The sequence below is a fragment of the Acromyrmex echinatior genome, chromosome 1, assembly GCF_024713525.1.
Source record: "Acromyrmex echinatior isolate Ae372 chromosome 1, ASM2471352v2, whole genome shotgun sequence".
Lineage (NCBI taxonomy): Eukaryota > Metazoa > Arthropoda > Insecta > Hymenoptera > Formicidae > Acromyrmex > Acromyrmex echinatior.
Window position 1 is genome coordinate 8,850,129 of NC_141852.1, and position 21,371 is coordinate 8,871,499.

Below are 21,371 nucleotides of genomic sequence, written 5' to 3' on the forward strand. Positions count from 1 at the left end.
AAATACGATGACTTTCGGCAGCACTTTTCTTCATATTGAAGTAATGCAGTAAAACTCCCCGCAAAAATTTATTTGGTACAAAGTTCGACATATTTGACGAAGTAAAAATATTGTTGTTTACAATTCGAACAAATGACACATACTGAACTTAATACCTACTAACCAACGCAGCTATCCAACGCATACTTAGAAATACGGAACGGTGGAATGAAACAGTAGTTACGCCATCTCTTTCAAAACCGCACGAACTTATTTGTACCCCTAATATATAAAAATAAATTGAATATTTGGGAAGGTAACTTGCTCGTAAATTCCGAGTTCTTATATTGGGTCATCTAAAAAGTATCCGCGGTACTTTGTCACTAGATATATGACCATCAACACACATCTAGTGACAAAAAACCGCGGATACTTTTTAGATGACCCAATATTTTTTTAATTATTGGATATCGCTCGTCGCTCATCTCATCGCATCCAGTGTGCAATAGATATTAAGGCCGGTATTCATAGTGGATTCTTATTTTAAAACCATCATCTTAAGTAATATTCTAAGATGCTAATATGGCTTTCTGATTATCGTTTATGACATTCTAAGACTGTACTTAAGGCGACTTTAAATATAAGATCTGACTATGAATAAAGATAGAGAGAAACCTGAATCTCTATTAATTTAATAGATTTTAGTTATTGCAGCGATTTATTTCCAAAGAGCACTGCAAAAAAATGGATATGTTGTATAGTTTACATCCACTTCTTCAGAGAGCAGTGCGCGCAAGCATTTTGTGGTTATAGGAAAAAGGTCCTTATGTCCTCTCTCAGGTTTCTCTCTGGTTCTTGCATAATCATCGATCATCATATGAATTAAAAATTTCGAATCCAAAGCATTAAAAACGAAGCATTCATTTTGATTAAAAAAATGTTTTAAAGAAAACAATAAAGTGACAATGTAAGGTTCAAATAGATTACAAATCAAACTAAACAAATTAAAGGAGCTATGAACAAAAGCTAGATATTTAATAAAATTAATAAACAATAAAATTCATACAGTAACACTACTGTTTTAAATTTTATATCTTTAACTACCGTTTAATTTTTATTATGAACCATTTACAATAATTACCATTTTGTTTAACATTAATGAACTGATACAGATTAAAACGTTTATTATATGAAGTGTGTTTTATTGTTCATTAATTTTAACATTTTAATTTAAACATCTAACTTTGACTTATAATTTGTTCAGTTTGATTTTAAATAAGTTGTATAATTTAATACTAGATATACTAAGCGGTCATTATCATTTCTATTTTTTAGAATTATTAATATTATATTCTTCGTATAAAAGGTGGGATTCTAAAATTTTTCAGTAATACTTTATACTAAAGAAATACTTGATTTCTTCGTCATTTTTTTATTTTCATAGTAATTTATTAAATATTTTCATAATAATTGAATAAGAAAAGTTGGTACTTCTAGTGTTAATATATTTTAGGTGTAAAAAATAAATAGTCTCTTTATAATACGTAACGTTAAATCCTTGATCGAGAATATTTACATTGTTTTTTCTTACGTACATATAATGTTAGAGCTAATTCAATATCCATATTTATCATTAAGATTTGTTCTTCCATCGCCAGATTGGTCTTGCGGCGGTACCCATGTAGAATAATCTTCTGAATGAACGTCTTGATCGTATAGCTTTTTCATATTTTTCCATTTCTCTGATTTACTGTCCTTTTTTCGCTTTTCTACAACGTTTTGTTTCTTCATTTCCTGATTGATGTTTTTTATAATCGGTTTATCATCAGTTTTTATACTGTCACTTGATTTCGTTTCATCCTCGTATGATGTCGACTTTTTGCATTCAGATTTATATACACTTGCATCTTCTTCTTTTATTATTACATTATTTTTTTTATTCTCTTCTTGTTCATCATCATCATCATCATCTTCTTCTTCTTCTTCTTCTACTTCTTCTTCTTCTTCTCCTTCTTCATTATCCATAGTATATAAAGACGAATTCGCAGGATCGCTTTTGTTCTGAAAAATATATTTTTACATCATAAATAAAACAATAAAATATTTTCACCTAAAAAATAAAACAATAAATAAAAGAAAAATACTCACGTTGGCCTCAAAAAGCTTCCGTCTTCTTTCAAGTTGAGAAATCTTTTTCATAGAATAATTTGATTTTTGCTGGAGATTTTTGCTGTCGCTTTTATTTTCTGTTTGCACTTGACTGACAAGAGGCGGCAAATTAGCTGGTTTTGTAAGGTTTACTAATTTGACAAGTTGTATTTCTTCTTTACGTAAGTTTTGTAACTCTACTTTCATTTTCGTTATGTCGCTTTTACTCAAAGTAGATGTGTTTAAACTAGACATAAAGGCATCCAACGAATCCTCGTTAGACTCCCCCACTTTAGCATTTTTCCTTTGCGCTTCTTTTAAACGCTCATTCAAACGTGAAATTTTGTTTACAATCTCGTTATGCTTCTCAGTCTGAAATAATATGAAATGTCAATAAAGGTTGAAGATATATTTATAATACCAAAGACATAGACGTAAGTGAAAATGACATTACCAATGAGCTATATGTCTCAACTTTTTCTTCAATTTTTCCAGCCAATTTCATTCTCTGCTTACGTTTTTTCTCTACTGTTCCCGTTCTATCCAAAAAGTTATCTTCATCTGAATCGTAAAAATCTTCCTCCTCCCAATTCTTTGCTTTTTTTCTTCGACTCTCTAATTAATAATTCAATAATTAGAAATAAAGTTCGAAAAATTATTATCATTTATTCATGTTATACGTTACCATGATTAGCTTGTCGCAATAATCCGTGTCTGTCTAAGATTCTACAGGCTTCCAAAGCGCATTGAATAACAGATTCTTTCTTCTTTCCTTTGACAAGAGTTTCTGCTTTCATGGAACGACCACCGAAACATTCTTTAGGTAAACTAAAATTGTTTTTATTTTTATATTAATAAAAAAAGAGAAAAGCGACAAGTCAAAGTACAATATGTAAATATAATCTTAAAGTACTCTACATACAAAGATTATCTTATATATAATTATATTTACCTTATCCAACATAAAAATTGGCCTATCCCTTTCTCTTCTACTTGATATTGCAAATCATATCCCTCTCTTTCGAACCAGCCTCTCAGTGTTTTCTTGGGATCATCTAAATATAGTTCTTCATCTGCCATAGAAGCGTAGGGATTTTCTGTCAAATCTGTTTCCTCATCTGCATCTTCTCCCATTCCCCAATCAATACCCTCGTTCTCTGCTTCCTGTTTCGCTCTTTCTTCTGCTTCTTCTTCCTCTTGCTGTCTCATTTCTCGTTCCCGCAATTCTTCTAATCGTTTTTCCTATAAACAAATACGTTTGAAAGTCTTGCCTTGCAAAAGAATACCAAAGTTATAATTACAACAAAATATTACACAATACTGATTAATTATAATAATACCAATTACAAAAAAATATGTACAATTCAGATTACAATACCGAATATAATAAAATATTTGCAATACTGATTTTAACAACACTAATTATAGTAAAATATTATATAATATTATAATACCATAATTATAACATGTTAGTTACACATAAACATAATTATAAATAAAACCAACCTTAAGTTGTGTAACTGATAGTTCAGATTCCTCTTCTTGATCGTCTGGTGGAGCTTGCAGAATATATTTCCTCTGACTACAACCGAACCTTATCATATGACCACCATGTAACCGAACATAGGTCCTTGGTTTTATACGATGCCCATTCCAAAATGTGCCATGTGTACTCTCCAAATCATATAAATAAAAACCTGTAGAATTTTTCTCATCTGCTATTGCTCTGTATTGAATAATCGCATGGTACCTCGAGATAGTCGGATGAGCAAGAGATAAATTACAGCAAGGCAATCTCCCTATCACGTAAAAACTTTTTTCAGTTAAATCAAGTTTTTCTAGAATTACTCCCGACTTAAGAATCTCCAACTTATATTCCTCGATTGGTTTCCCACCCCACTTTGGCTCTAAATATGGTATAGGAATGTTTCTTATGTCGGACGAGATATGTTCCTCTACGGAATCTTCTATTATTGGTTTATCGCTCTTAACTTCGACGTCATCTTGGAGTTGGATAGGCTCGATAGCTTCCTTATTCACAGACAATTCAAACGGTGAGAGTGCTGTATCATTTTTCATAGTTCGAATTTTTCCAGTCTTACCCCGCTTGGGACCGATCAGTAGAAGCGGCTTCTTAAACCCTGGTTCTTTACAGGTATCTGTACTTTGACAAGATTCAGACACGTCCTCCGTTTCTGACTTCCTAATGCTCTGCTCATCACACGTCGGTGATTTGGAAATCATTTCATCGTTACTTGCATCAACGTTACTATTAAGAGTATCCTTAGGAAGGGAAATTACAGAATCGTTCTCCCGTTCGTTTGCTTCCATGGTTGCAGTATTATCAAGTTTTATGTCAGAAAGCAGTCAATTGTCACATAAATTCTTGTTTGTATTATTATAAATTATTATTACTTCATAGCTATCAATCAGGATTCACGTGGCACTTTCAATGTTGGACATCACAATTGCATTGAATTTTGCATAACCATAACTGACCATAACCTATCAACTAACACAAATGATTCTCCACCTTCTCTACTACTCTGTTTATTACTCTCTCTTTATAAAGTGCAATTAAAAATGAGACCTTCTTTCCAAGGACTTTTTAACTATGTATTAATTTAAATAGTTACGAATCCAAATTACGAATTATCATACATTAAAAAAATATTAAAAATCGACAATCTTATGGAAATTCATTTACAAATTCTTGTAGATATATAATTGGAAGGTTCGTACCGACAATCGATAATATCGATACTTTTTGAATTGGAGTACCTTCATTTATCATAATTAAAATTTACCAAATGTCGATCGTTAATTTCTTTCTTTTTTTTACTGAAGCTTAAAATAACATCCAATAAAAAAATCTTTATATGTAAATAGAAAATTGATTTAGAACAATTTTAACTTAAAATTAAAGGATTCAGACTAATAAGTGTGTCTTAAAATTTGATATCAAATAAATAAATTATTAAATACATGATAAATCTAACAATCCTTCATGATAGACACTTATAGCTGGAATAATCGCAGAAATAGTCGTGAGCGTCAGTTTAATAATAGGACTTGTATATCTCAGTTTATTTAATTAAAATATACAGATTATATAAACGTGATCACACATTTGTTCGAGTTCCTCCGATATCTACTTCCCCCCTGCCACAATTCTCTTAACCTGAGATAAATCGCTATATATTATTTCTTCTCACTAACAGTTCTCTCTTCGTCTTTCTCGCTTTATGTCATAAATTCTTATATTCTTCACCTCTTAAAAAATACTCGGTTTCATCATATCTCTACGATGTAACAAATGATAAATCTACGGGCGCGCAAGGTAGATTCGTTCTTACATTCGCCTCCCCTGTAATTTGTTTCAACAGACGAACGCTATACCGAGGCGCCTTGCTCCTCTTTGCCATTGATTGACTACATTACACAACTTAATTTATGCCGAAGTCATAACATCGATATTATAAAACTGGCCAATCATAATTATTCCTCTGAAGAATGGAATGACTGATTTCATAACATCGATGTCATAATTTGATAAATCGAATCGTGTAAACGTAGTAATAATCGCTTAAATTTATCTATACAATTTCTATGTTTTATATATATATATATATATATATATATATATATATAATTATATTTATTAACACTGTATTTACATACAGTGTGAGACTTACGGGCATGCACCAAAAAGGATAAATAAATCTTCGCTGTACTAGCACATGTCTCTTTCCTCGGTAACTCAACTCTGTTCTTCGCAACACCCTACTTTAAAACTTTTCCTCAAAGATGTAATCCCTTATCTAGACACATACATGTACATACATGCCACACGCACACACACATACACGCACACATGTTCGCAAGTGGTAACTATTGTAGGCACACGTCATCCCTTTTGTCCCTTTTTTCGTTTTTAATACAGCTGTCTCGCAGTGACTATCTTGTAATGATAATTTCTCTCTAAGAAATCCCAAACGATATATTTCAAGCATATATTACCTGCACGATCTTATTTACACAGAAAATCGAATCATTTTAAAAGCTAGTCAATAAATAATTGATGTAATATCGATAAATATATATTGTTAACATTTTACATTTCATCGGTATTTACATAATTTTTTCTCTCTTTTTTTCTTTTCTTTAAAAACGTATAAATTCTAAAGTGACTACATATTATTATACCGAAAGGTATATATATTCGTTACTGATCTTTGTTACAAACTTTAAAATATTTCTTTCAATATATAGATGCAAAATAATCAAAACTAAACAGAAAACAATATACATTCGTAATAAGCGAAACTCAAACGGAGGATTTCTATTTATCATGGAATTATAAACGAACGCGTTGTGCGTAATTTTTATAATGAAACCAAATAGATATTCCATTCTGAATTGCCTTTTTTTTCTTTGCACGAGATAAAATGACAACTTTATTATGTGAAAGACTGATATAGAAGATCATACACTGTTTTTTATATTCTGATATTAATACATTGTATATATTAATGTCAGATACATATATCAGATATAAATCTTTCTTCTTCAGTGACTTAATTATTATCATTAGATCACTAGTATAGTGCACATTTGCATTTGGAACACAATTGTACAATTGTTCGTATCGATAGAAATTTGAATCTCTTGATTGCTTTTCAAACTGTGCTTTCAATATTCTGTCTAAATATAATCTAATTATCTTTTATAACGTACAATAAACAGTCGTTTGGTGCTTCGTACCGAGTGGTCGTTATTCGAGACCATGCGCCTGGAATTTTCTCCAGAAGTGAATTTAAATTCTTTTTTTGTCATACATTATTTATCTACGCAACAATTTATATATATGATAGAAGATTACCAATTATTCTCAACCATATATTAATTCTTAGAATTCTATTTATAGAATTGTTCAACAACCACTCCGTACTCAGTCAAGGCAGATCAGTGTAATTGCATATCTTACATACTAGAAAATAGTTTAATGCTTAATCATAGGTATTCTCTACGGCGCCTTTTTGACTCGCGAATTCCTTCCGAACTGAGACTGTCGTTGAGCGGAATTAGGAAGAGAGGGAAAAATTATTTCTTTTTAGCAATACACGTGTGTGCACAGCCGCGCATTCATATTTCATATTCAATCCTATATGTTTGGCTGCCTCATACGGTCGAAGGTAAAGATCGCAAACAATAGTTATCACTGAAAATGTGCAAATGTGAGATATGCATACGAATACCCCAAGTTTTTACACAACTGTACTTTCTTATTGTCAGGCTACTTTATGCATACACTCATATTATACTTTCATATTTTTTCCTACGTGATACTTGGTAATCTATGCGAATATTGAAAAGCATATAAAAAGTGTTAGGAATATTTTTTGTCGTACTTTTATTGGAAATTTCTCGTGATATTAATTTTTCATATCGCTCTTCAACTGTGCTTCTTATGCCAATTGACTCGATTTAAACATAAGAACTCTTTATAAATTTGCATTTAATATTCGCCTATATATAAAAGAATATAAAAAAAAACTTTCTTTAGAAATTGCGAAAGCACAGTCTTGTAAACTACGTAAAGAAAATTTCGAATATAATGATACTCTTTCAATGAATGACTAGTTCAATTTCTTTTAGTCCATTCTAAACGATATTGTAGTATCCTTTTCTAAGGAATTAATAAACGTGTTTAATAAATAGAATAGGAGAGCGCAGCAATTTATTTCCATGCAGCAAGCAATATTATAAAATGAAATAGATATATGCAATTCATGTACGAACATAAAAGGTCAGTAAATAATTCCAATGACAAAATACAAAGTAATACATTCAATAAATCAATAGTAATTGTCACAAACAAGTATAAGTATTTGCAAATTATTTAGACCACGATTTTTTAAAATTTGATACCTAAAATAAAATAATTTTGTATAGAAGATAATTAATTTAAATCTCTGATTTTTTATTCAATTTTAAAAAATAAAATGGATAATAAGACTAATTAAGAGTATTCAAGCCCCATTTATAGCAGACACCTTGAATAAAAGAGTACACAGTTTCAAAGATGAAAGTGGGGAAGTTTTAAAGAAATATAAAATGCATGTAACAATCACTTTTTATATCGTAATTAGAATTCGCAGATAGCAAAATAAGGGTAAGAGTGTCATACCCTGAAATTCGCGAATTCGCAAAACTACAACCATTCATTATTCTCTTACTTTCCAAGACGTTTGATTCGAGATCGCGTGCTCAGAGATCGAGCACTAGGATTATACGGTGATTTGACTTTTTTAGCTATAGCAGAAGTGGAACCTGCTGTCGAGGGATTTATGGTAGCGCAAGTACTCACGCTTCCACTGTTACCATTTGCTTGTTTAAGTTTATTGGCTGACAACGAGGAAGACCTGACTCTACTCGATTGCAGCGATCCACTGTTCGCAGACTGCTTCAGCTTCGGTAGAGGCAATCGATTTTGCTTCACTACTCCGTATTGATGAACTAATTGCGCAGATATTGTGTGCCCGGCGATATCTACGTTACGCGAACGTAGTGTTTTCACAGGCGTTGCCGCCATTGTGTCTGATCTAAACAATATAGGAAATTGCAGAATTTAGTAAGTTTATGGGGGGTTAAACATGTATTTCGATATCAACAAAATCATGCAATCTACATTATTCTAACAATCCGCACAATATGCTCCATTTAATTATAATCTTGATATTTATAGCAATATTTATTTTATTTCATAAAACAAATATTCGAATACTTATTTTATAAAACAAAATAAATATCACGTGAGTATTATCAAGAACAATATAAATATATCACATAAAAATAATTTCTTGAGAATAAAGAAACATAATTAAACAAACCTTAGCCATCGCTGTGGTATCGTTGAATCCGTAGGACCGATTATCGTTACTGTCCTATTTAATGTCCTTCTATTATTACAATTGTTTGTTCGGTTATTTCTTCCTTGGTCCCATTCCCTTAGGCCAAAACTACCTCTTAGATGTTGCAGTCGAGTCGAACCATTGATGGACGACCTCCTAATAGCTTTAACAGGCGTAGCTTTTTTTTCTAAACTTCTACGTTGGAACGTATTCGATGACGAAGAAAGCGTCGTTAAAGTGGCACCGTTTAATGATGAATCCGATCGTTTATCTGATGTGGGCCAACTTAATCGGGCATTAGCATTCTCCATCGTTTGATTGGCCGGATCATTCTCATCCGTGGGACTGTGCCGTTGGTCTTCAGAACGTGTTCTCATCTTTGCACATGGTTCTTGCTGTGGGCAGCTATTCTCAACTCCAGATGACGAGACAGAGGCTTGTGTGATTGTGCTATGTCTACGTTTATTACTTATAACACAGTCGCTAGCCGTCTTCAATGCATTCTTCGTCTCCTCTACCATTGTACTTTCTGCGATAGATGATTTCGCTACCCTGCTGTACCGCGACTTCACGCTTACATAAGTCTTCGAATCTGGAGTCGGTGCGACGTCAGTGAAAGCATTCCGAGTTTGAGAAGAGCTTAAACTATGTCGTCGCTTTATCGTTCTGACGTCCGCTCTCGCGGGAAATAAAGGGTGCTGCTTATTATTATGTCTCGATCCGTTTAAGACGCCACTTTTCACCTCACCATTATCGAAACTGTTACTTTTAACAGAAACAATACCGCTTCGACGTAACCTACTTACAAGAGGAGGGTGAAGCGCCTCCTCGTTCGCATTGGGACATGCATTCTGTCGAGTCACGTTAGACATCTCTGTTTCAGTTATAATTTCTTTAGGCTCGATGAATTTATTTGATTTTAAATTTGATTGAATCTGACTCTGCAAATGATCATTCTTTGCTTTTTCATTCTGTTCAATTATCGGCTTTTCTTCGTCCTCAAGATATTTCAATTTTTCATGATTGATTTCATTTGTTTTCTTACTTTCCAAATCTCCAGGTTCTTCTGGCATTTGACTGGAGGAAATTTCAGCGACTTGAATACTTTCGCCGACATCGGTAGTCTCGATACTCTTGTCTATCGCGGTCTCCCGTAATTTCGAAGCGTCAATCTGTGATGAAATTGATTTTTCAGGACATGAGACTACCTCCGGCTGTAACGTTTGATCGACAGTCTCCTCATTTCCGTTCGACGAGTCCGGTTGTTTAGGATCAATGTCAAGATCCAAGGAAGCGCTTGGCGGTGGTATTGGCATGCACATGCACGGCGATGTAACTTTTGAATTGATTCTTTCAACAATTTCAGGTTCTCTTGTTGTAACTGGTACTTGTGTTCCGTGATGTATAACACGGTCCTTCTTTTGATTAAACAGTACCTTTAATAAAGACAGATATCTTAGTTATAGTATTAATAGTTTTACAGTTATATCATAATATTAGATTTCTTACAAAATCTCAATTTATTCAAAATTTAAACGACTAAACTTTTTACTTTAACTTTGTCAATATTTACATATGAATTATTTATGTACATTAGATTTTTTCAAAACAAGTATTCTTCATACCTCACTGCGGCATGGTCCTGATGGATCTAACATTAATGTTACAACACTAGTATTATCTGCTCGTAACCTCGTCGACGACCACCTCTCCAATGCACGATCCACAAGATTTTTCGAAGGATTTATCCACATTTGTAAATCAGCCTGCTATCAAAACGATTTATATACCTCATTATCATATATATTAGGTGTTGGAATTAATTCGTAGCGTTTTACAAGTGATGGGAAGTACTTTCATTAATGTATTTTTTAATGCTCATGTGAAATAAATAACATTCTTTCATTAAAAACGCTACGAATTAATTCCAACACCTAATAAATTACCATACTATATATTAAGACAACAATTTGTATGTATACTTAACTTGTATACTTAATAATTATATGTATAATTAATAATACGCGCGCGAAACTTACTCCATTACCGGTCTGCTGAGAGGCTATCAAATGTTTCTCATTGTGTCTGTCTGTGGTTTGGACAATAGCTACTGCAGCTTGCGGAGATAACATATTCCATAGGCCATCAGTACCAAAAATAAGACAACGATGTGATTTGACGTCAACTGGAATAACTTTCACATCCGGCTCAGGGGAGACGACAAAAGTGTTCAATTCTGAATTGTAACTCCATAAATCACCTAAAACAAATTTTAATTTAAGCTCTTTTGTATATAAGAATACTGGACAGAGTACAATCAAAGTTTCATCATAAATGCTTCAAAACATTGATTGACTAATCAAAAGAAAGAATTTTACTAATTGATCAATCAAAAAATGCTTCAAAGCATTTGTAGCATCATTGACCATATCCACAAAGAGATATTGATAAATATGCATTTACCTAAAGATCTGGCTACTGCAAGGAATGGGATCTCATCCATATGAGTGGATCTTCGAACTGGACCTTTGTGCCCAATGCGAGGTCTGTTCCACACAACCCTTGGAACACCGGATTTACTGACCACTTTTCCACCAGATTCCTGTATACGCGTCATTTCTGGCCCACTCTCTGGCTTGTGATCTCTCGTAAGTGCCTTTGCTCTCCATTGAGGATCGTCCTCTGCCTGATATCCCAATATAATAGCGGAATCTCCCACATGACCTATATAAATCTTGCCCTTCCTTATAAAAGCAATGCTGGCGGTTGTGCCAGCTGTGGATGGCAATCCAGATGCAGTTCTCGGCCATTTGTCTATACAAAAAACATCAGTTTAAAATATTATCGTGATAGATATCAAAGTTTTTTTTTTATAGCTAAACTAGTTAGCAATCTTTGTATTTAAAGTAAAATAGGTATACAGGAATTTTTTCTAACTGTATTAGTATTTACTTTTGAAATTTAAAGTAAAGTAGATAAGTTTTTTATTCCTATATTTTCTTACTTTTGCCAATGTCAAACATATGTCCATTTCGCTTTAAGTTAAAAACATTTGTTTTTTTAATCCAACTTCTTGTATAGTCTTTCTCTTTTTTTCTTTAGTGTAAAGAAAAAAGGAAGATAAATTGTGTAAAAAGTTAAAACAACAAGTCCTATGTATATTCAACTACAAACCTTATGTCTAATATTTATTTAAAATGAGGAAGTTCTAGTACAGGCATAAACACAAGAATGAGAACACAAGATAGAACCTATATTTGAAATTTGGCGAAAGCGAAGAAGAAAGTTTAAGTCCGGTGCAGCAATAAAAAATAAACCTACAGCAAGTTCTTCGCGATCAAGGTCGACGCGCCCGTTCCGCTTTACGCGCGCGCGCGCGTGAGTGCGCGTGCACGCGACGGTATCGCCGCGGAAGTCGCCGCGGTCCAGATTCGCGACGAGAGACGACGTAAGAAGTCGTTGCATCGGTTAATTCCCATCGTTCTCCCAAGCCCAAATTTTCAGGTTAGCTCGAAGAATTACATAACCTAAATTCTAACCTAATCAGTGACGGCGGTGACGGTGGTGGGGAGAAATACGCGGGATGATGACAGAAATTCTCAACGGGGGTCACCATCGCCGCCGAGAGGGATCGCATACGCGGTGCTTATCGACGGTGAGCAAAATTTAAAATTCGCGCGAAAGCAAAAGATAATCATTGTGCGTGCAAACAAGAACGAGTCGACGAAACACAACAATCTTATATCTCCATACCGAGCTCCCGCCACATCGCGTAATGAGTGTTCATATATCCGTCCCTGATCGCCCGCAGCACATCCTCGTCGCGGTCGCTCCAGAAGTTTTTCTGCTTCACGATAATGTCCATGAGATGTTCCTTGGCGAAGGTCGCGGCTTCCCCGCCTCCATGGCCGTCGAAGATCCCGAAAAACGCGTATTCCAGATCCTTGTCGTCCGGGGTCGGCTGGAACGCCACGCAGAACATGTCCTCCATGTATTTGCGGCCGCCCTGATTACAGTGACCGGTTACTCGTAGATTAACGCCGATGCTGAGCGGCATGTTGATGTCTGGATACTGTTCTCTTTGAAGTGACAGCGACGACGACGACGACGACGACGACGACGTCGCCGAGGTGCGAAAAACTGTCTGTGTACGGTGCGCTTATTACGCACTCTTTCACCGCTACGTATACTCGTCGAACGGAAGCCTCGCATTTACTGGGCAGGTCCGCGCGCGCCACACACAATCCTCGCGCACGAGAGAGAGATACAGCGGCGCTGCGGGGAAGAGGGGGAACGGTGACGTTGCGGTCGACACTCGACAGTGAAGCGTCGCGGTGGGGATTGGCGGATAGTGGACGAATGGCGGACGCGCGGGAGGAGGAAGGGGAAATCTCGTTTTCTCCTCTACTACCCGCAGCCCTCGACCCCACACACACATGTGCACGTGCGCACGCGTTCTCTTCTCACTTCTCTCTGTCTCCTTTTCCTTTCTCTGCGCGCCTCCTCGATGTTCCACGATTTCACCGATACGGACGCAACCGACGTTCGCCGACGATTCTCGAGAAACGTCTAGAGCGGAAGATTTTGGAATTCACATGCGTGACGTGCTCCGTGCGTGTTTTCGAATATGTCGCCCGCAATCAATCGCCATGGGCCGCTGATCGGGTGGCATATTCTGAGCTTGGACCGCACACGTTCCGTCGACGATTTTTCCCCGCAAAGAGACCCGACGAGAGAAAGAAAGAGAGAGAGAGAGAGAGAGAGAGAGAGACATGAGCGAAGGCTGGAAACACGGGCGTATGTGCGTCCGCTTGTTCGCTCGTGCATTTCGCCATTTCGTCGCTGCCGAAACCTTGAAAGTCGGCCGCGCGATCGACGGTTGACGAGCGGAATCTCGCGCGATACGAACCTTTACGTCTTTAAGCCCCATATGTCACGATAATATACATTTTCGATTCGCACTCGCGATTTCCCATTGTGTCCAATTATTTCGCCGCCACGTGCTTCACCCCCACAACAGAGGGGGAAAATCCTGTTGGCGGGCCTCTAATTGGTCGCGGGAAGACTGCAAGTTAGAAATGCGCTTTACATCGAAGATAGACAAGGAGAGATAAGAGCGCGTTTCTGAACTTCGCGAAGTTCGCGGTCGTTCAATTTCGTTTACAGCGACGCGCGTAAAGTATGTCCAATTCTAACGATGTAAATTAATTTTAATCTCATTTTAACTTACTTTTTATTTTCTTCTAGTTTTAAGTATTGAAAGAGATTAAATTAAACCGAGATGAAAGTTAATTAATTGATAAAAATAAATATAAACATTAAAAAAAGATAAAGAATCAATTAAACTGAAATTAAAGTTAATAAAGAATAGATCTGTTTTCTATCAATAGGTCCGTTTTCTACCAATGTACTAATTTTAATTTCAATTAACTCTTCATCTTTTTCTAGTTTCAAATCCCAGTTCCACAACTATGGACAAGATCAACTTTAATCTCGCTTTAATTTATTCTTTCTTTTTTTTAAATTCTTATTCTTATTTTTTATTTTTTCTAATTCCAAGATTAAAGTTAATCTTATAGTTGTGGAACTTGGGCGAAGGCTGGCTACAGCTCTGGAGAGAATTAAAAACTTCTTAGAATTAAAAAAAGATGAAAAGTAGTTGAATTCAAATTAAAATTAATCTACATTGATAGAAATGGATATTAAATGGATAATCTAGGAACACAAAATCATAAAATCACTGCGACAAATAGAAATCATTTTAGAAAAATCATTATGTCATTCGATACTTTTGACAATGATTGTGATAAATTTTTGACAAGTATATTGAATGACATCATTATGATGTTTCTTAAAATTAGTTTTACCTAAAGTCTTGATCTTAAATTTTTTTATTTGGGAATGTTATGAATAGAATTTACTTCGAATACATTAACTTATATATATGTGACAAATAGAACAATATTTCTGGAGACTTATCATACATTCCATCCTTTTTACTCTCTTAAAATAGATAATGGTAAAATTTTCAAAACATAAGAAGTGATAAACACGAGTGATAAACGAGTAATTTGACTTATAATTTCGTTGTGGAAATTTTAAATAATTCTTTTAAATAATGATCTATCTATGCAGAAAACAAAAGTTCAAATTTAGGACATGTTTTAAAGACATTTTTACAAAAATTGTCTAAAAGACGTCTGTAAGATGTCTTATGTTCCGATTTTGGACTTTGTGTCATTTAGATATAAATCAATTTTTGTATCGGCAAAAAGAAAAAAAATTGTGTTATGCATGCAACACTGTTATGCATGTATTTCTCAGAATTGATTTACCCGCGATAATTATTTATCTACCGATTAAGCATAGCTTTCAATCTTTATTTCGAATCACCGTCGAGGCGCGTCGCCCCTCGAAAGAACACTCTCACCTATCGATAAGTTCACTTGTCGCAATCCATTTCTTTGTTGTTTTTTTTAATTCAAAATATTTGGCTTTCATGTGGTAAGAAAAGAATCGACCTTCAGACAAAACTTTAACATATAGTCTGATATCTTTCAATTAGATCGAATATCAAAACCAGAGCTATTTTTTTCAGCCACATTTTTTTCTCTCTTAAATGTGTACATATAGGTAAGTACCTTGTCTTTTCTCAAAGAGATAGCGAGCATGAAGTGCGCCGCTAGTCGAGCTAGTCGCGCTACTCGATTCGAGACGCGAGTTACGTTTAAGGTTAAGTATTAACTCTTTATTACTCACGTGGGACGTTCAGGACACCATAATTTTATAAATTCATTAAAAAATGCCATGCTATTTGTATACCTTTTATACCTATTATATTTAATACAAATTATTTTACAATTAAAAAAAATTTGCATTTATTTTTATCTGAAGAATGTATTGAATATAAATCTTTATTTAATTGTAAGTTATCAAAGAGAACAATGAAAATTAAGATATATAAAGTTAAAAAGTGAGAAACATTTCATATGAGTAAGTATGACGTTAAAAACATTACGCGAGAAATATAAAGTTAAACATGGACGTATTATGTCTATTTCTATCAATGTAGATTAATTTTAATCTCGATTCAACTTATCTTTTATCTTTTTTTCTAAAATTCTATATATTAAAAAAAAATAAAGAGTAAATTAAATCAAGATTGAAATTAATCTACATGAGTGGAAATGAATATTATTCTCTTCATATCTATTTCTATCAATGTAAATTAATTTTAATCTCTTTTTAACTTATCTTTAATCTTTTTTTAAACATTAGGAAAAAGTGGAGTAAATTTAATCCAGAGTTAAAGTTACTCCACATTAGTAAAAATAGACACATTATTCTCTTTATGTATATTTTTGCTAATGTACATGGAAAAAATTTTATATTTAAAATTACTATAATGTTGTAGGAACTGCGGATTATCATGACAATTATAAATTTAAATGCTATAGCTATTTTTTTAAAAACAATGATGCAACGTAATTTTTACACTTTTTCATAGTAAAAATTTTTTATTACAAAATCAAAATTTATTAAATAAAAGTTAGTATTATCATAGTAAAAGTTATGTCGAAATCATGTTGTGATGGTCCATCGAAAATACAAGACATAATAAAATTGTATTAAAACTTAATATAACAATTTTCTCCATGTAGATTAATTTTATTCTCTCTTACTTACTTTCTACATTTAAAAAATTTTTCTTATAAGTATTAGAAAAAAGTAAAGAGTAAATTAAATTAATTAATCTACATTGGTATAGAAATGAACATTAGCATGCCGGGTGCGAAGCGCTCAAAGAAGGGAAGAACACTAGGGAAACGGGCGTTTTGTGAAATTTCCAAAAGGCATCTTTCTACAGCCTACTCAAGTAACACGTTACCTTGGTGGTATCGTATCGCACGCGCAGAGTAGCTGCGACCAGCCGGCGGCGCGTTCCCCTTTCCCTACCGCCTCCCGCATCGCGGATCCCCACCGCCGCGGAAACTTTCCGCACCCCTTTACCCCGCGCTCATTTGCGTTCCTACCTGCTCCACCGCGCCCCACCCCGTAGTAGCCCAACGTCCCGCCGTTACCCCGTCGATGCACTAGCTCGTTAAACTCCGCCGCTATATTCATGCCGCGCATCTCCGCTCACGCAGTTACGGAGATGCCATGTTGCCGCACTTCCTTTCTCTTCAATCTCTCTGTCTCCCTTCCTCCCTCCCTCCCTCTCTCTCTCTCTCTCTCTCTCTCTCTCTCTCTCTCTCTCTCTCTCTCTCTCTCTGTCTCCATGCTCTCTCGCCGTGAGGTAGCAACCTGATTTCTTGTCCAGCTCTATCGTCGCGAAAGATGACGCGCCTAATGAAAAATTGTCCAGAGCGCTCCCGCGATTTTGGAATTCAAATCGAGAATCATATAAATTTCGTCTAATGTCTAATCTTCGCTGATTTTTAGAGATATTCCAGCAATTCCAGCATGCCTAGAAATTCGAATCTCAGATTTCTCGCGATATATACGATACGCTGCTGTCGACTTGTTCCCTTCCCGCATGATTCCTTCCGTTTCCAACGGTCCTTCGGCGGAGGGAGATAGAAATTTTGTCGGTGAAACGATGCGACCCCGTTGGCACGGTGTTTTGAAAGGCCTAAAAACGTCGAGAGCGAATCGCGGCGATCGGACGAAAAGTGCTGAATATTTCGTCAAGGCGGTTATCTCTATGCCGAGCGAGCAAAACGCGGAGGGGCGCACGTGTTTGAACTTGTTCGATCGCAACGGCAATCGCAGGGAGAGGTGGCAACGTTGCATCGCGCTGTTCAAAATAGCTCTCACCAGCTGGCGACTTTCGCTCGACCTACGGATTAAAGTCTGCGGAACGGCGTGCGACGCTCCCGAGCAAATAGCGCCGTGTCGCTGATCCGCCAGGGCTTCGGACTTCGATCTCGATGCGTAGAAAACGAACGATCGCCGGAAAAACCGTCTGCACCCGTTCGTTAAATCGAACGATGTGCGACGTTGAAATGTGTCATCGATTGCGTCATTTTCTCGGAAAAGATGGTCGCCGCCAGTCGCGAACTGACTGTTAGGTCGCACTACGTGAATCAAGCTGCGAGCAACGATTGTCATGCAACGATTATAGCGTTTAGATCGCGATAAAAGGACTGAGAAAAAAGATGAGAATGATTCTCGTTCAAAAAAATATTTTATAGATTTCTTTTGAGAAGAATTCGAGATAGTTCTCAATAGTTAATCGATAATCCGCACGTCTTCCAGTTTGGCTTCCTGTTGCAAGCGTATCGAACGGCACAGCCAGCGCCACCTGTGTTTTATTGGCTAAAATAGAATGAAAAGGTTACTGCGTTATTTATTTTCCATAAGCAAATGTAGCATACTATGTCATAAATCCTGAATTATATCAATGTCGTACTATCACTTGCGTCTTTTTTTACACCTATGTTTAATGTTATTGAAGTTGGTATTTACGTTATGAATAAATAAACGCGATCGCATGATCTGTCCATATTTAGACTTGTTCGTTTGTAAATTTACAAATGGACAATTTTCGGTTATTCAGCTCGATCTCTTATTGGTCGAGCTGATTCGAAGGGTTCGCGCAAAGGGTGCGCGAATCTAGACGTCGCTCGATTCTCGAAAAACAGAATCGCGGATACAAATATTATAAATCGGTGTATAATTTCTCTAAGTTCAAATTCCAATGTTACTGACAAACGAAAATCCTTCCAATCGTGACGAAAATGAGACGCAAGTCGTATTTTTCCACATTCATATTGATAATTCACTATGTTCATCTCGATATCCGGTTCTTTTTTGTTGTAATAGAACGATGATAGGAAAACACGATAAAAACGCTTGTGTAATCTTACGTGCGCGAATATCAATCGTGAATTATTCGTCGCGCATATATATCGCTACAATAACAACATAATTAAAAAATTATAATTTCGTATACATGCTGGAGAAAAAATATAATTTAACTACATACTTTTATTCCTCTACAATTAGATTATTACATCGAAATTACATTTTAACATTAAAATTACAAAATTTTAGTGATTCCAAATATTTAAACTTATTTTTTGAATTATGTTTTGTTATATAAAGTACGATATAATATGTCTAGATAGATAGTCCTGGAAAATATAAACTAATAGCGAATTCAGTTAGAATAGTGCATATTAAAGTCGTTGTACATTGATTTAAATCTGACAAATAAAAGTGACATGTATATATTTCAAATTATAAAATATATTTGATTTAACAGTACATTAAAATGTATTGAGAATTTCACGGTTTAACCTATTTTTATATTTATGTTAAGCACACATCTCTTTACACTAATTTGTGTATGGCGGCTTTAATATATGCACCAGTGTGCCACTAAGTAGTAAATAGTAAATACGTCGAATCGAATTCGCTATAATAATAAACATTAGCTACATCATATTACATTGTCCTCAATAATATAACACATATTGTATATAACAATTGTATTATTGAGTAGGAAATTATAATATTGACGTGCAACGTCATATTGTTAGTTTATGTTCTGCGGAGTCATAATAATATGACATCATAGAACGTCATTATAACTTCATTTGTCAGTTATAATTGACAAAATAAGGTCACGATAACAAATGATCCTTATAATATTATTATGATCCTTCTATATCCTATCTGTATCCTATCTAGATCCTTCGTCGCTCACTAGTGTTTCCCAGAACATTGTATGTATAATCGCAAGGAGGACGTATCTAACGTGTGTACTTTACGTTTGCAAGCGGCCTTCGCGGTTTTGTTAGCATCTTTTTATCGATTGTCCGCGTCGAGGCGAGCAATACGCGGATACATCCGGTGTCGGGCATTCCCCAGGCATTCCCCAGCCAGCTTAGACTAAACTGTGCAGGTTCGTGCTTGTTGAGTCTCGTTAAAGCCTCGTCGTCGCCTCCAACGGTCCGTGAGTCACGGAGCTGGTGACTTATACTGATAGGATTGCTCAGTCTCTTGAAATTCCGTCTGACGATTGCTTTTGATTGGCGACTGTCCTTCTATAGAATAGAATAACCGTGCCCTTCTACGTGCAGCAAACAATGAGTCAGAGTTGATACTTTTTAAATAAACGGAAAAGTAAAACGTCCAAAAAGGAGGAACTGAGAAACCCTACGTTTTCTCTAAATTTTCTATCACGAAGTTATATATGCGTGTATCAAAGTTACCTTCTTATCAGTTTGATGTCATTTTATGTTCCACATTTATCTTACTTTTCATAATTCTTTTATTTTACATTCTGTAAGATCTCAGTCTTATTTCTTCAATGTTCCCGAAATATATGTAATGTCTTTTGTGTTAAAAAATTTTAAACATTTTAGAAATAGATTTTTCGAGAAATTTCTTTCGTGATAAACAATAATATATTTTTTAAAGTAGTAAACAAACGAAATAATAAAAAGTATCTGTAAAAAAATATTAATAATAAAAAAATCTATTAAAATAGTTATAAAAAATATTATGTATTAAATTAATTATATTAATAGGTTCAATAATTATCAATAAAAATCAAGTTATAATTAAATTATATAATTTAGATGAAAATTTAATGTATTGTTGAGATTAATAGGGTTATGAAGAAGTTAAACAGAAATAACTTCAAATTCTAGAAGAAAGCAGAGTGGCGCAGTGGAAGCGTGCTGGGCCCATAACCCAGAGGTCCGTGGATCGAAACCACGTTCTGCTAAATTATTATTTTTATACAGAAGGTTTTGTATTTATATTTTTTATTTACATTCTTTTATTTGCAAACCCAGCTTTTTATCATATATATTTTGTGTGATTTTTTATTTATTTACAGAATATATTATATTAGATTTTTAATAAAAAATATAATTCCATTAAAAAAATTGGAAAATTAATTTTATCATTATTTGTCTCCCTTCAAATAATTCAACTTTTATATGAAACATTTTTTTATACAATGTCAAATTTATTTAGGATATACAGTTGTTTCTATTAAAGTGGAACATCCTGTATTCTTTTATGTTTATAAAAATTATATTTAGTATTTTTGTCTTATTTAATAATTCGTAAGAAATATTCTAAACATTAATTTTATTATAAAAAATAAAAATAAAAAAATTTTCGCCCAACGTGGGGCTCGAACCCACGACCCTGAGATTAAGAGTCTCATGCTCTACCGACTGAGCTAGCCGGGCTAGTTGATACTACCTTCACTTAATAGATACATAAGGTACGAGTAAACAGTAAAAAATCAATATTTGAATAATTTCTTATACTGTGATATTGAAAGCATAAACGATAGCATAAATAATT

At 34.6% G+C, this 21,371-nt stretch overlaps 2 protein-coding genes and 2 non-coding genes across 6 annotated transcripts; 1 reads left to right on the forward strand and 3 right to left on the reverse strand.

Moving 5' to 3' along the window:
- Positions 1–1,513: 1,513 nt before the first annotated feature.
- LOC105146613 (kanadaptin) lies at positions 1,514–4,850 on the reverse strand. Its single transcript, XM_011056995.2, has 6 exons — positions 3,634–4,850; positions 3,080–3,369; positions 2,813–2,955; positions 2,582–2,742; positions 2,128–2,499; positions 1,514–2,040 (listed from the first exon to the last, which is right to left on the reverse strand). Exons 1-6 carry the CDS (start codon positions 4,456–4,458, stop codon positions 1,594–1,596), a joined length of 2,238 nt encoding a protein of 745 aa, XP_011055297.1. The 5' UTR covers positions 4,459–4,850; the 3' UTR covers positions 1,514–1,593.
- Positions 4,851–5,181: 331 nt separating this feature from the next.
- Pp2C1 (protein phosphatase 2C) lies at positions 5,182–13,258 on the reverse strand. 3 transcript variants are annotated; one of them, XM_011056993.2, is made up of 6 exons: positions 12,795–13,258; positions 11,505–11,855; positions 11,081–11,301; positions 10,667–10,810; positions 9,021–10,477; positions 5,182–8,732 (listed from the first exon to the last, which is right to left on the reverse strand). In XM_011056993.2, exons 1-6 carry the CDS (start codon positions 13,096–13,098, stop codon positions 8,363–8,365), a joined length of 2,847 nt encoding a protein of 948 aa, XP_011055295.1. In that variant the 5' UTR covers positions 13,099–13,258; the 3' UTR covers positions 5,182–8,362. The 3 variants fall into 3 exon arrangements, with proteins under 3 accessions (XP_011055295.1, XP_011055296.1, XP_087260702.1); XM_011056994.2 differs by having other exon boundaries at positions 10,667–10,807; positions 12,795–13,127; XM_087404576.1 differs by lacking the exon at positions 12,795–13,258 and adding an exon at positions 12,363–12,780.
- A 7,448-nt stretch (positions 13,259–20,706) lies between these two features.
- On the forward strand, positions 20,707–20,778 carry TRNAM-CAU (transfer RNA methionine (anticodon CAU)). The gene has a single exon. It is a non-coding gene; the product is annotated as a tRNA-Met (tRNA).
- Positions 20,779–21,180: 402 nt separating this feature from the next.
- On the reverse strand, positions 21,181–21,253 carry TRNAK-CUU (transfer RNA lysine (anticodon CUU)). The gene has a single exon. It is a non-coding gene; the product is annotated as a tRNA-Lys (tRNA).
- Between the last annotated feature and the right edge of the window lie 118 nt (positions 21,254–21,371).